Source organism: Phacochoerus africanus, chromosome 8, assembly GCF_016906955.1.
Source record: "Phacochoerus africanus isolate WHEZ1 chromosome 8, ROS_Pafr_v1, whole genome shotgun sequence".
Lineage (NCBI taxonomy): Eukaryota > Metazoa > Chordata > Mammalia > Artiodactyla > Suidae > Phacochoerus > Phacochoerus africanus.
This window is the reverse complement of record NC_062551.1, coordinates 48,882,563-48,894,355: the sequence shown is the minus strand read 5'-3', so window position 1 is coordinate 48,894,355 and position 11,793 is coordinate 48,882,563. Positions and strand designations below refer to the sequence as shown.

Here is an 11,793-nt window from a genome sequence, read left to right as displayed (position 1 = left end):
CAGGAGAGGTCAGGTCAAGAAGGAGCCCTAGACCCCTAGCCTGAGAACCTCTTTTTGCCCTAGAAAAAGGCAGAAAGACAAAAAAAAAAAAAAGAAAAAGAAAAGAAGGAGCCCCACGTAGTTTTCTAGTGGAGCAGCGGGTTAAGGACCTTGCATTGTCACAGCAGCGGCTCAGGTCGCTGCTCTGGCCTGGGTTTAATCCTTGGCCTGGGTACTTCCACATGCTGCAGGTGTGGCCAAAAGAAAAAAAAAAGAGAGAGAGAGATGCCCCTGTTCCCTATTTTACATAACTTGAGCTGAACCTGGAAGATTAAAATTTGTATCTCATGGGTCAGAAATGCCCCATAGGATGGTTATAAAAACATTTAAAATGGGGAGATTTCCCTCTCTGGTCCATCCAGTCCTTAAACAGATTGTTCCTGGTTGTGTATCCTCACCTTTGATTTTCTTTTTTTTTTCTTTTTTTCTTGCTTTTTGGGGCCCCACCTGTGGCGTATGGAGGTCCCCAGGTTAGGAGCTGAATCAGAGCTGTAGCTGCCAGCCTACACCACAGGCACAGCAATGCCAGATCTGAGCCGCATCTGTGACCTACACCACAGCTCATGGCAACGTCGGATCCTTAACCCACTGAGCGAGGCCAGGGATCAAATCTGAGTCCTCATGGATGCCAGTCAGATTCGTTAACCATTGAGCCAAGAAGGGAACTCCTTTTTGGGGGGGTTCTTGTCCACAGCATGCGGTGGCTTGATGTAAGATCTCAGATCCCAGACCAGGACCAGCGATTGAACCCGGTGGCAGCAGTGAAAGCACCAAGTCCTAAGCACTAGACCACCAAGGAATGCCCTCAGGTAGTCTTTGGTATTGTTTTGTTTTGGCGCCAGTGAGCTCCCCCTCTGAGTTTATGCCCTTCTAAGCTGTTTTTTCTTTTTTTGTGAAGACCACTTTGGATTCCCCACATGGCCAGGAAGTAGGCAGGGGCCACTGGGGTGGGGGTGGATCCAAGCTGGGCTCTTTACCAGCATACACACAGTTCAATCCCGCCTCCACATGTCCTTGCTTGGGCCACCCACCAGGGCTGCCATTCCCTGCTCTGCCACAGGCAAATCCCAACCCGAGGGGCAGGTCTGGATGCGCCCCTCCAGGAACTCCTGTTGTTACCTCCTCCTCATGGCCCACTTGTCCCATAAAAGCTTTTTTCTTTAGGGATTAGGGGACATTTGTGGTTCCCCGTAGCTGAGAACAGAGGCAGCGCCCTGAGCAGGGGCTGAGGCTGTTTCATCCCATCCCTTTCTGGGGCTCCACGCCGGGGAAAGAGGGAGCTACAGGGAGGATTTATCGGGAGGGTCAGGAGTATGAAAAACCCAGAGTTATGGCCGCTCTCAAGATTAGAGAGGTAATGAAACAGAGAGAGAGGGAAAGAGAGACGCAAAAACAGAGACTAAAAGACAAAGAGAGACACGGAGAATTAGTGAGAAAACAGGCAGAAAGACAAGAGACAGCATTCAAAGAAACGGACAGAGGAGAAAAACAGAGCCCAAGATAGACCGAGCGACAGAGGCATGAGAATGAAGGAGCAGACGTGGCTTAAGTTAGTGGCTCAAAGAACGAACTGTTGAGCCAAAGTTTGAGGAACATAGGCAGGCCGAGGCAGAAAGTACAAAATAGGTAGGCTTTAATGGAAAATTTTTATAAAATGGAGCTGGAACGCGAAGGGGACTGTAGGCTAAGCACGGGCCAGCAGCGTCAGTGGGAAGGGAGCTCCTTCTATCCGTCTGTCAGTCCCCCAGTCCCTCCTCTCCGTCCGGGCCGGCATCCCTGTGCGCATGCGCGCGAGCGGGCGGGATGGTGTGCGCAGCGGAGACCCGCGTACGGCCTCGTGCGCAGGCGCGGAGTGGGCGGCCGGGGCTGTTGAGGCTCAGGCCCGGGGCCTGGCGGGAGTGCAGTGATGCGGCTCGTGCGAAGGCGCGAATCCTGGGCGGCAGATACAGCGGAAGGAGCCGTCGGTGTTGACGCAGCGCGCGTTGATGCAGAGCGGGGAGGCTGCCTCGGCCTCGTCACACTCGTTGATGTCTGGGGAGAGGAGGGGCATAGCAGGAGCACCGATCAGGACTGGGGACCTGGGGGCCCGCCTCCCTGGCCTCTGAGACTCCTGGTGCGGAGGCGTGTGAATGCTGACGCTCCTGCTAGAGTGGAATCCAGCTACTACTACCTGCTGGCCTCTGCCTCAGTTTTGTGTTCTGTGAGATGGGTATGGTAGGCCCTAGGTCACTAGATTTTTGTTAGGAAAACAATACTGATGATGCTATAACAACAATAAATGCTTGCTCTGTGCCAGACATAGTTTTAAGCATATTGTATTTATCCTCCCAATGACCCTATAGGTAGATATTGTGATTCTATTTTACGTATGTGCAAACTGCGGCCCAGTGTGGGGAAGCCCCTTGCCTGTTGTCACACAACAAGCCCACACTCTGCCCAGTGGGTTCTTTCTCTATTTTTTTACTTTTTTTTTTTTTTTTTTGGTAATGCCCATAGCACACAGAAGTTCCCGGGCCAGGGTCTGAACCTGTCCCACAGCAGTGACCTGAGCCACAGCAGTGATACCTGCTGGATCCTTAACTCACTGCCCCACCAGGGAACTCCATGCCAAATGGGTTCTCAGATCAGCTCTTAAAGACCCTGAGTGCCCAGCCCCCTTGCTATTTCTTGTCTGTGAGACTTTGAGGAACTAAGTTCTCTTTTCTGAGCTTTGCTTTACACGAAATCTTCACTGTCATTGTAAATCAAGGTTCACAACTCTATGAAATGCGTTCTATGACTATGCTTATTTTTCAGATGAGAAAAACTGAGCAAAGGACAGTGACCTGTCCAGGGTCACACAGCAAGCTGCTGGACTGAGCCTGCATTCTATCCAACTCCTCTGGAGTGCTTGATTGTAATCACTCTCCTTTACTATTGTCTAAACTAGGCAGACAGGATTCATATTCCCATTCTACAGACGGGAAGCCTGTAAAAGTTCTTCAGAGAGGTCAAGTAAATTGCCCAAAGTAGCCCTGGGAGTCCCTAGAAAACACACCTGCAGATTTCTACCCTTCCAACCGCTTCAAGCCCAGCCCCATCCCCGAGCAAGAATTACTTTCTGCTCCCCACCTCGGCCCGCCCCCCGCGCTGGCTGGTCTCCTTGATGTCCCCGATGACCCTCTAGTAAAGGCTCCTGCCCTCTCTCACAACCCCCACCCCGTGCTGGCCCTGGCCTGCCCCTCACCAACGCAGGCCATGCGGGTTATGTCCAGGCGGTAGCCGTCGAAGCAGTCACAGGTGAAGCCCTCGGGGACACGCACGCAGCGGCCATGGGCGCAGCCGTCCAGGATCCCGCACTCTTCGGCCTCCAGCCCCTCGTAGGCGCCAGCCCGGGAGCCTACGGAGAGCGCGGGGACCCCTGAGGTTCAGGTCTCAGCCTTCCATCCCTTATGCCTCCTCGCTGCCCCACCCCCGCTCCCCGCCTACTAAACTCGCCCATGGGGGCGCCATGGAGGCCGGGATGTTTAAGTTGCTGGCTCTCGCTAGCTTTCCCTCTGTCGGCAACTTTCTCCGTGGGTCTTCGGGGATGTCTGCATTCCTCTCCATCCCTGCTCTCCGTCGCTCTCTTCACCGCTACCTGTGACCCCCCATCTCCCTGAGCCCATCTCCCCCAGCTTCTCTATGTTTCTGTCTCTCCCCCCACCCCTTTCCTTATATCCATCTCTGCACACTTCATGCCTCATCTTGGTCCCCATGACTCGGTCCTCAGTACTCACCAGCATAGCTTCCACCTTCAGGTGACTCCTCAGGCTCTGGGAAGGAGCCACGAGTGTCCCGGGACCGGTAGCGCCAGCGGGTGCCCGGGCCGGGTGGACCAGGAGCCTCAGATTCACCATAGGGGCCACCATCGTCCTCAAAGTCAGGCATGTCAAAGGGTGGCGTCCCGTAGGGGGCCTCCCGGCGGGCGAAGGGCCCAGGCGGGGGAGGGTAGGGGTCATAGGGTAGGACGGGTGGTGGGTACAACTCAGGTCCATAGGGAAGGCCCTGGTAAGGTGGACCTAGGTCCAGGCCATACTCGTAGGGGAGTCCAAAGCCACCTGGCCGCGGGGGTCCATAGGCAGGGGGGCGCAGCACATTGCACAGGGCCTCAAAGTCATCTGCCAACAGGAGCCAAGCCTAACAATCAGCCCTTGCTTCACCACCCACTCCCAAACCCCTTGGGGAAAAGGAGCCCTGAAGAGAGGGTGGAGAGGACCTTGGGCTTCAAATGAGGGGGCTGGGATTGCAGGGTTGGGACCAGGGGTTCTGGAGCCAGGACCGAAGGTCTCTGAGACTGGGATTCCAAGGCGCTGGGATCAGGAGTACTTAGGACTGCAGCTAGAAATCAGGGTCCCTGTGCTGGAATCTGAGAACCCATGGGATCTAGGGCTAGGGACAATGGGATGGAGGTGTTTTAGGGATGAGGACTGGGAAGTATTGGGGGGGCTGCTGGAGGGATCAGGATGCATGGGAGAAAGGTCAGAGGACCAGGGACACAGGGCTGGCACTGGTTTCCCAAGAGCTGAGGATTGGGGGACTCAGGGCTTTTAAGACCCAAGATGTGGGAATCTCTAGTGCTGCATGTTGGCTTCTTAGGCGCCTGGGTGTGGGTTTCTAAGCCACTAGGACTTGGAGGTGCGTGAGTCTGTGGCCAGGATGGCAGGATCTAAGCAACCAGTATTTGTGGTCGAAAGGTCTAGGATTTGGGGGAGGGGGTCTCATGGGCTGTCTTGGGGTTGTGGGGACCAGGAGCTGAGGGTTTGCGAGACTAGACCTCAGGGCCCTATGGGACTGGAACTGTGGGACCTGCTGAGTCAGGCCTTGGGGTTTCTGTGGTTGATGCTTGGAGGTCTTTGGGTTGTGACTTGGGGTCTCAGGGACCGAGATTTAGGGATTGGCTGGGACACAGGGGTCTGAGGGGCCAAGTTTGGGAGATCTTGGAGCCTAAGACTGGGACTCTGAGGGCCTGGATTTGGAGCCCGAGGGCCAGGGTCTCTGAATGTGGCTCAAGCAGGTGGCAGTACCTGAGTCCTGGGCGGGGCAGAGGGCACAGTCCATGCCCCAGGCCTCTCCATAGAGGCAGCAGCACTCTGTGTAGGTGGCCTGGCGATCGAGACGAGGATGACTGCACACGAGGTCGGCCCCCACTTCCTGCCAGCACACTCCCAGATTGTCGTCTGAGGGCAGAGACAGCAGGCGTCAAGGCGGGAAGACGCACATGTCCTTCCAAAGGCTTCTGATCTCCTCCCATGCTGGAGTGGCCCAGCCACCCTCTGCCTGTCACCGAATCCTTTTCATCAGCTGTGCCCTGACTCCCAGAAGTCCTCTGCAGTAGCTCAGGTGAGTACAGGGCTGCGTCTGACACTAGGAGGGAGATAGGGTCTGAGGGGAGGATTCTATCCAAGCCTGGCTTCTGGAGGGTCCTGTGACCCAGGGCAGTTGCTTTTCCTCTCAGCATTGTTTTTTTTATTTGTTTGTTTGTTTTTTGTTTTGCTTTTTAGGGCCGCACTAGCAGCATGTGAAGATTCCCAGGCTAGGGGTCTAATCGGAGCTACAGCTGCTGGCCTACGCCACACGGGATCTGAGCTGCATCTGCAACCTACACACTACAGCTCACGGCAACACCAGATCCTTAACCCACTAAGTGAGGCCAGGGATCGAACCTGAAACCTCATAGTTCCTAGTCGGATTCATTTCCACCGAGCCACAACTGGAACTCCTCAGAGCATTGTTTGAACAAAGCCTCGAGGGAACTTGGGGGTGTGGGAGGATGTCTTAGGAAAAGGAAATGGGAGAAGAGAGTTTGGGTGAGTGGGCAAAAAGACAGAAAGGACCCAAAGAAATAGAGACAAACACCCTGGCTGGCAGACTCAACAAACCACAGGAAAGCAAAGATGCAGAAACAGACCTAAAAGCAAAGACAGATGCAGGGAGTGTCAAAAGTTCAGAGGAAAGCCTCAAGACAGAATCCCACAGAGAGAGGCAAAGAGACAGAGACACACATGGAAATAACAGGAGGCAGGCTTTTAGCACTTAGTAAGATCAGATCCCATTCTGTCCCTAAAAATAAAATTCCTCACAGCCTCACATAAGGTAGGGGCTATTGCCTTTCCACCCAATGTGCAGAAAGGAGCTGGAGTCCAACAGGCGATGAGCAACACAGCAACATGTACACAGGGCCCAGCAAATGGCACTGAGTCTCTTCTAAAACCTTCGCCTTGGAGTTCCCGTCGTGGCTCAGGGGTTAACGAATCCGACTAGGAACCATGAGGTCGAGGGTTAGATCCCTGGCCTTGCTCAGTGGGTTAAGGATCTGGCGTTGCTGTGAGCTGTGTTGTAGGCAGGTAGCTACAGCTCCGACTCGATCCCTAGCCTGGGAACCTCCATATGCCGCGGGAGCGGCCAGAGAAACGGCAAGAAGACCAAAAAATAAAAAATGAAGTAAAATACAACCTTCGCCTTTAACCAGACCAGCTGGCCCCTCGCCCCAGAGCCAAGCACCTAAACCCGAGGCTAAATGGGGCGTGAAGGGGCGTGGCTGAGCCACGTGCGCGGGGCGGGGCCTGGGTGCGGGGCTTGAGGCCAAGCTGAGGCAGAGAGCCCACACCAGGAGCAGGACGGGGTGGGGCTAATCGCGGGGCGGGGCGGGCCCGGGGGCGGGGTTACCGAGGCTCTGGCTCTCGTTGGAGACGCAGCGGCGCCGCGAGCCGTCCAGCACCAGTGGGGGCTCGCACGTGCAGTGATAAGAGCCTATGGTGTTGACGCAGCGGCCGCCCTCACAGGCTGGTTCCTCGTCCGCACACTCGTCATTATCTAGGGAGGCATGGAGGGAGGGCGTGATTAAGAAGCAGCCCTCTCCCCTTTCTCTTCCCCCACCCCACCCCCCGGCCCCGGTGCGCTGACGGTGTGACAGATGGAGTCTAGACTCCAGGAAGGACTTCCTGCTGGTGGTGGCCACATTCCAGGGAGGAGCTGGCGTGGCCAAGGGTCGAGGGGAGTCCCAGGCGGGGTAGGGGCTCGTACCAATGCACTCCAGTCGCTGGGCGTGATAGTAGTAGCCATTGCTGCAATAACACGAGTAGCCTGGGGCCGTGTTCACGCACACACCGCTCTTGCACACTTGGTCTCGGAAGAGCTGACACTCGTCCACGTCTGCGGGAAGGATGGTCAGAGGCGCGACCCCCACCAAGAGAGATGGGGGCGGGCCAGGTTGTGGGGTGGGCGGGATGGGGGGAGTGCTGGGCTGCCAGGCACGGTCAGGGAAGGGAAAGCCAGAGAGATGGCGATAGCAACTCTGAGGTAGAGGCAGAGGGAGATGGAGACTGAGACAGAAGATAGGGATGGGATGAGGGAGATGGAGAAACAGGGTGAGAGACAGAAATAAAGAAAACAGAGACAGGGTGACAGCTGCTCCTGGGGGCTGAGGGTGGGTGGGCCTTACCTCTCCGGAGGCTCGGGTCTCCACTGGGCGCCAGGTAGCCCCGGCCATGGGGACACAGTGACTGGTACTCGGCTGCACACAGAGACAAAGCTGAGGCCAGGCACCCTTGTGCCAGTCCCTGCTTGTGCCTTCTTGCCCATGGCCACCCTTCAGCCCCTGTGCCTGTCTGTATCCACTTGGCCTCACGTCCACCTCCTGGCTGGCAGCTCACTCTTTTTTTCTTTTTTTTTGCTTTTTAGGGCCCTGCCTGCAGCATATGGAAGTTCCCAGGCTAGGGGAACTATGGGCCTACGCCACAGCCACAGAAACTGTGTAGCTGCTGGCCCATACCACAGCCACAGCAACGTGGGATCTGAGCCGTGTCTGTGACCTACACCACATCCAGCAGCGCTGGATCCTTAACCCACTGAACCTGCGTCCTCATGGATACTAGTTGGATTCTTTTCTTCTGGGCCACAAGGGGAACTCCTGGCAGCTCACTCTTGCCCATGCAATACTGGCATCTCAGCCCCGTGTCCAAATGTGTCCCTTGTCATTGTCCCATGCCCACCTGTTTGTACCCAAACCCTCAGCCCTGCATCCACCCAGTGGCCCATATGCCTACCTGTCTCCATGCTTGGGCACTGCTGGATGCGGCAGCCACTGCCCCAGCCCTCACCCACAGTGCAGCAGCACTCCTGCCATGTCACGTTCCGAGCCAGGATGTTGTCACATGCATCCGGAGCCGCTGTGTCAAAGTAGCACTCCCGGCGCCCGCTGCCCACAGGGCCCTGCCTAGGTGGGCTGGGTCGGCGGGGAGGGGCTGGTGGGGGTGGCCTTGCTGGCAGACTGTGGCTAGCAGGTGCATGGGGCTGTGAGCCTGTGAATGAGCCTGGGGGGACAAGGGGCTTTAGCACAGTGTGTGGCCTGAGCCTCCAGCCCCTACGTTATGGCTCGGGAGACTGAGGCCCAGAGGTCCCCCCAGCCATTAGTGGCAGAACCAGACTTCACAGCTCTCACCATCTATCACTGTCTCTCTCCCATTCTCATCTCTCATTTCTTTTCTTTTTTTTTCTTTTCCTTTCTTTCTTTTTTTACACGGCTGCACCCACAGCATATGGAAGTTCCCAGGCTAGGGACCCAAACGGAGCTCCAGCTGCCAGCCTATGCCACAGCCACAGTCACACCAGATCCAAGTCCCACCTGTGACCTGTGCCACAGCTCGCAGTAATGCTGGATCCTTAACCCACTGAGCGAGGCCAGGGATCAAACCCGCATCCTTGAGGACACTATGTCGGGTTCTTAACCCACTGAGCCACAAAGGGAACTCGTCCTCTCATTTCCACACCTCCTGCCTCCCCACCTCCTTCTCCCAGGAGTCTGGCCCATCATCCCGGCTGCCGTCCAAGCAGGAGAAGACGGGATTTCCCTGGCCTCCTGGATGCTTCCCTGGGGCCTCCCATGCAACGTGTCCCTAACTGGCCTCAGATCCTCATACCCAAACCTAGACACCTCTCCCCCACCCAGGCAGCCCCAGCCCCACAGCCGGTCCACTTGGCCTCCTGAGTCCCTCTCCCATCTGCCCCCTCCCATGGCCCCTGCCTTGGTCCAGCCCTGTCCTGTCTGTGCAGGTCCCAGCCCCCCAGGGTCACCCCCTCCGATCCCTCACTTGGCAGCCAGAGGAAGTTTCAAAGCCTGACTATCCCCGTCTCCTGCTCAGAATCTTTCCGGAGCGCCCTCGAGAAAAGTCCAGCTTCCTGACCACAGCGAGTCAGTGTGATCTGGTGCCTGCCTCCTTCTGTGGCCTCATGTCGCCCCACCCCGTCCCTTGATAAAGCTTGTCACTCTGAACTAATGTCAGTCCTGCAGACACATCAGGTCCTCTCTGCCCTTGCCAGACCTTTGCCTTCATCTTAGTCTTGGCCCCGACTGCCCTCCCTCATCCACTCTGCCTGGCTCATTTCTACTCATCCTGCTGCTCTCAGTTCAGACATCCCCTCCTACAGGAAGCCCTCCCTAACTCTCCTTGAAGGCTGGGGAGGCACCTCCTCTGCATTCCTACCACCCCCTAGCCTTTCCCATCTCAGGCTTGTTCCCTCTGGCCCATGCCGCCTCTGTCCCAGTCCTGATTTCTCAGGGTTGTCACCATCAGGTTATACTGCTATCTGCCCCCACTGGATTGTGAGCCCCTTGAAGACCGAGTGGTCTTCGCTGGTCACTACCGTGTCCTCAGTGCCCAGGATAGGGCCTAAACACAGTGCATGTGTGTTGGATAAAGGAATCTGGCTCTCCTGACACTGAGTCTCACAGCCAGGTTGATTCATGTATTCTGAAGTTTTTGTTGTTTAAAACCATGGCATTTAGCTGATGGCCTCTGTCCACATCAGGAATGGTGAGACCCTGTTATGTTTCTGCAGGGCCAGCAGCCATCAATTAAGTAGACACTGATCTTAGTCTCACCAGCAGAAGTCCGAGGGGGAACACAGCGCCCAGTCATGGGGTCAAACTCCTCAGGGCTGTTGGGGCAGACACAGAGGAAGGAGCCTTCCACGTTCTCACACAGGGCAGCTCCACACACACCCTGTAATGTTTCACATTCATTTACATCTGTGAGTGGGAGAAAACAGGGAAGAGGGAGTCAGTGGTTGTAAACCTCTGGGATCCCATCAGCCTAAAAATCTGAGCTTTCAAGTGTAATGGGTACTTTTAGTGGCCCGAATCCCATCATCTGCTTATCTTCTGGAAGGAAACAAGCCCTGAACTCCCCTGGGGAGTCCTCTGCGCCTTCATTTTCACCCACGTGTTTTGAACAGGCCAAGCAGATTGCTGCCTTTCTCAGGTTCAGAGACAGGCAGTGACCAAACTGGGCCAATCAAAGCTAGTTCTGGGACTTGTTCTAGAAATATGGAAAAAGGGATGCTAACTCGGGCCACTTTTGTCATTGGGAAAAGAGAATCTGCCTGAAAATAAATGCAATAGAGGGAAGCAGAGCTGGGAGGCAGTAGCCTTGTTACAATTCCTGGATCCACGTATGCCTGAAGTTCAAATATTTCCCAGGACCTCACAGTTTTAATTCCCTTCAAAGATAAAGAAATAAAGCCTGATGTGTTTGCATTTGTTAAAACTAAAAGAGGAGTTTACGTAGTGGCTCAGTGGAAATGAATCCGACTAGCATCCATGAGGACACAGATTTGATCCCTAGCCTTGCTCAGGGGGTTAAGGATCTGGCGTTGCCGTGAGTTGTGGTGTAGGTCACAGACAAGGCTTGGATCCTGCATTGCTGTGGCTGTGGTGTAGGCCAGCAGCCACAGCTCCGATTTGACCCTTAGCCTGGGAACCTCCATATGCCTCGAGTGCAGCACTAAAAGGAGAAACAAAACAAAATAAAACAAAACAAAAAACCTAAAAGAATGTATAATTAAGCCTCATGCATTTCATTGTATGTAAATTAAACCTCAAATAAAACTATCTGTAAACACATTGAACTCTGATTAATGATATGCATTATGCACTGAAGAATTTAGGGGGAGATATATATATATGTTTATATACATATTTATATACATATATGTGTATACACACACATATATACATATGCATATATGTGTGTACATCTGTGTATGTATATAAATATATAGGCTGCGCCTGCAGCATGTGGAAGTTCCCCAGCCCAGGGGTGGTACCCGAGCCACAGCATCAACCCAAGCCATTGCAGTGATGCCAGATCCTTAACCCACTGCACCACAAAAGAACTCCCAGGGGGAAGTACATTGACACCTGCAATTTAATTTTAAATCTATCCAAAAAATTAGGTGGATTAATGGAAAGATATGTGAAGAAGCAGCAAGTATAATAAAATGATAATAATAGAATATAAATCGCAGGCATGTAGATGTTCATTCTCCAGGTCTTTTAACTTGCTGTATGTTTGGAAAATTTCCTTACAAAATGTTGGTAAAAACATAATGTTTATGTACGCTTAAGATTAGTGTACTTTTGGAGTTCCTATTGTGGCTCAGTGGGTTACCAACCCGGCTAATATCCATGAGGATCTGGGTTCAATCCTTGGCCTCGCTCAGTGGGTTAAGGATCTGGCATTGCCCTGAGCTATGGTGTAGGTCGCAGATGTGGCTTGGATCCTGCATTGCTGTGGCTGTGGCTGTGGCTGTGGTAGAGGCTGGCAGCTGCAGCTCCGATTAGACCCCTAAGCCTGGGAACATCCATATGTGGAAGGTGCAGCACTAAAAGGAAAAAAAAAAGATTCGTGTAGTTTTACACATGAATTTTTAAAGGATGCCCAAAATAAAATCTGA

General features: G+C 54.1%; 1 protein-coding gene across 2 annotated transcripts in view; it reads right to left on the bottom strand.

Moving 5' to 3' along the window:
* Window positions 1–1,655: 1,655 nt before the first annotated feature.
* The window catches only part of LTBP4 (latent transforming growth factor beta binding protein 4), a 29,890-nt gene continuing 19,752 nt past the window's right edge, over window positions 1,656–11,793 (bottom strand). For both annotated transcript variants that reach the window (XM_047789185.1, XM_047789186.1), the window contains 9 exons: window positions 9,941–10,087; window positions 8,106–8,372; window positions 7,502–7,573; window positions 7,084–7,212; window positions 6,727–6,873; window positions 5,085–5,237; window positions 3,798–4,178; window positions 3,266–3,418; window positions 1,656–2,070 (listed from right to left, as the gene is read on the bottom strand). In XM_047789185.1, the coding sequence (XP_047645141.1) occupies window positions 1,916–2,070; window positions 3,266–3,418; window positions 3,798–4,178; window positions 5,085–5,237; window positions 6,727–6,873; window positions 7,084–7,212; window positions 7,502–7,573; window positions 8,106–8,372; window positions 9,941–10,087 (1,604 nt within the window). In that variant the 3' untranslated portion in view covers window positions 1,656–1,915. The remainder of the gene's footprint in view (window positions 2,071–3,265; window positions 3,419–3,797; window positions 4,179–5,084; window positions 5,238–6,726; window positions 6,874–7,083; window positions 7,213–7,501; window positions 7,574–8,105; window positions 8,373–9,940; window positions 10,088–11,793) is intronic.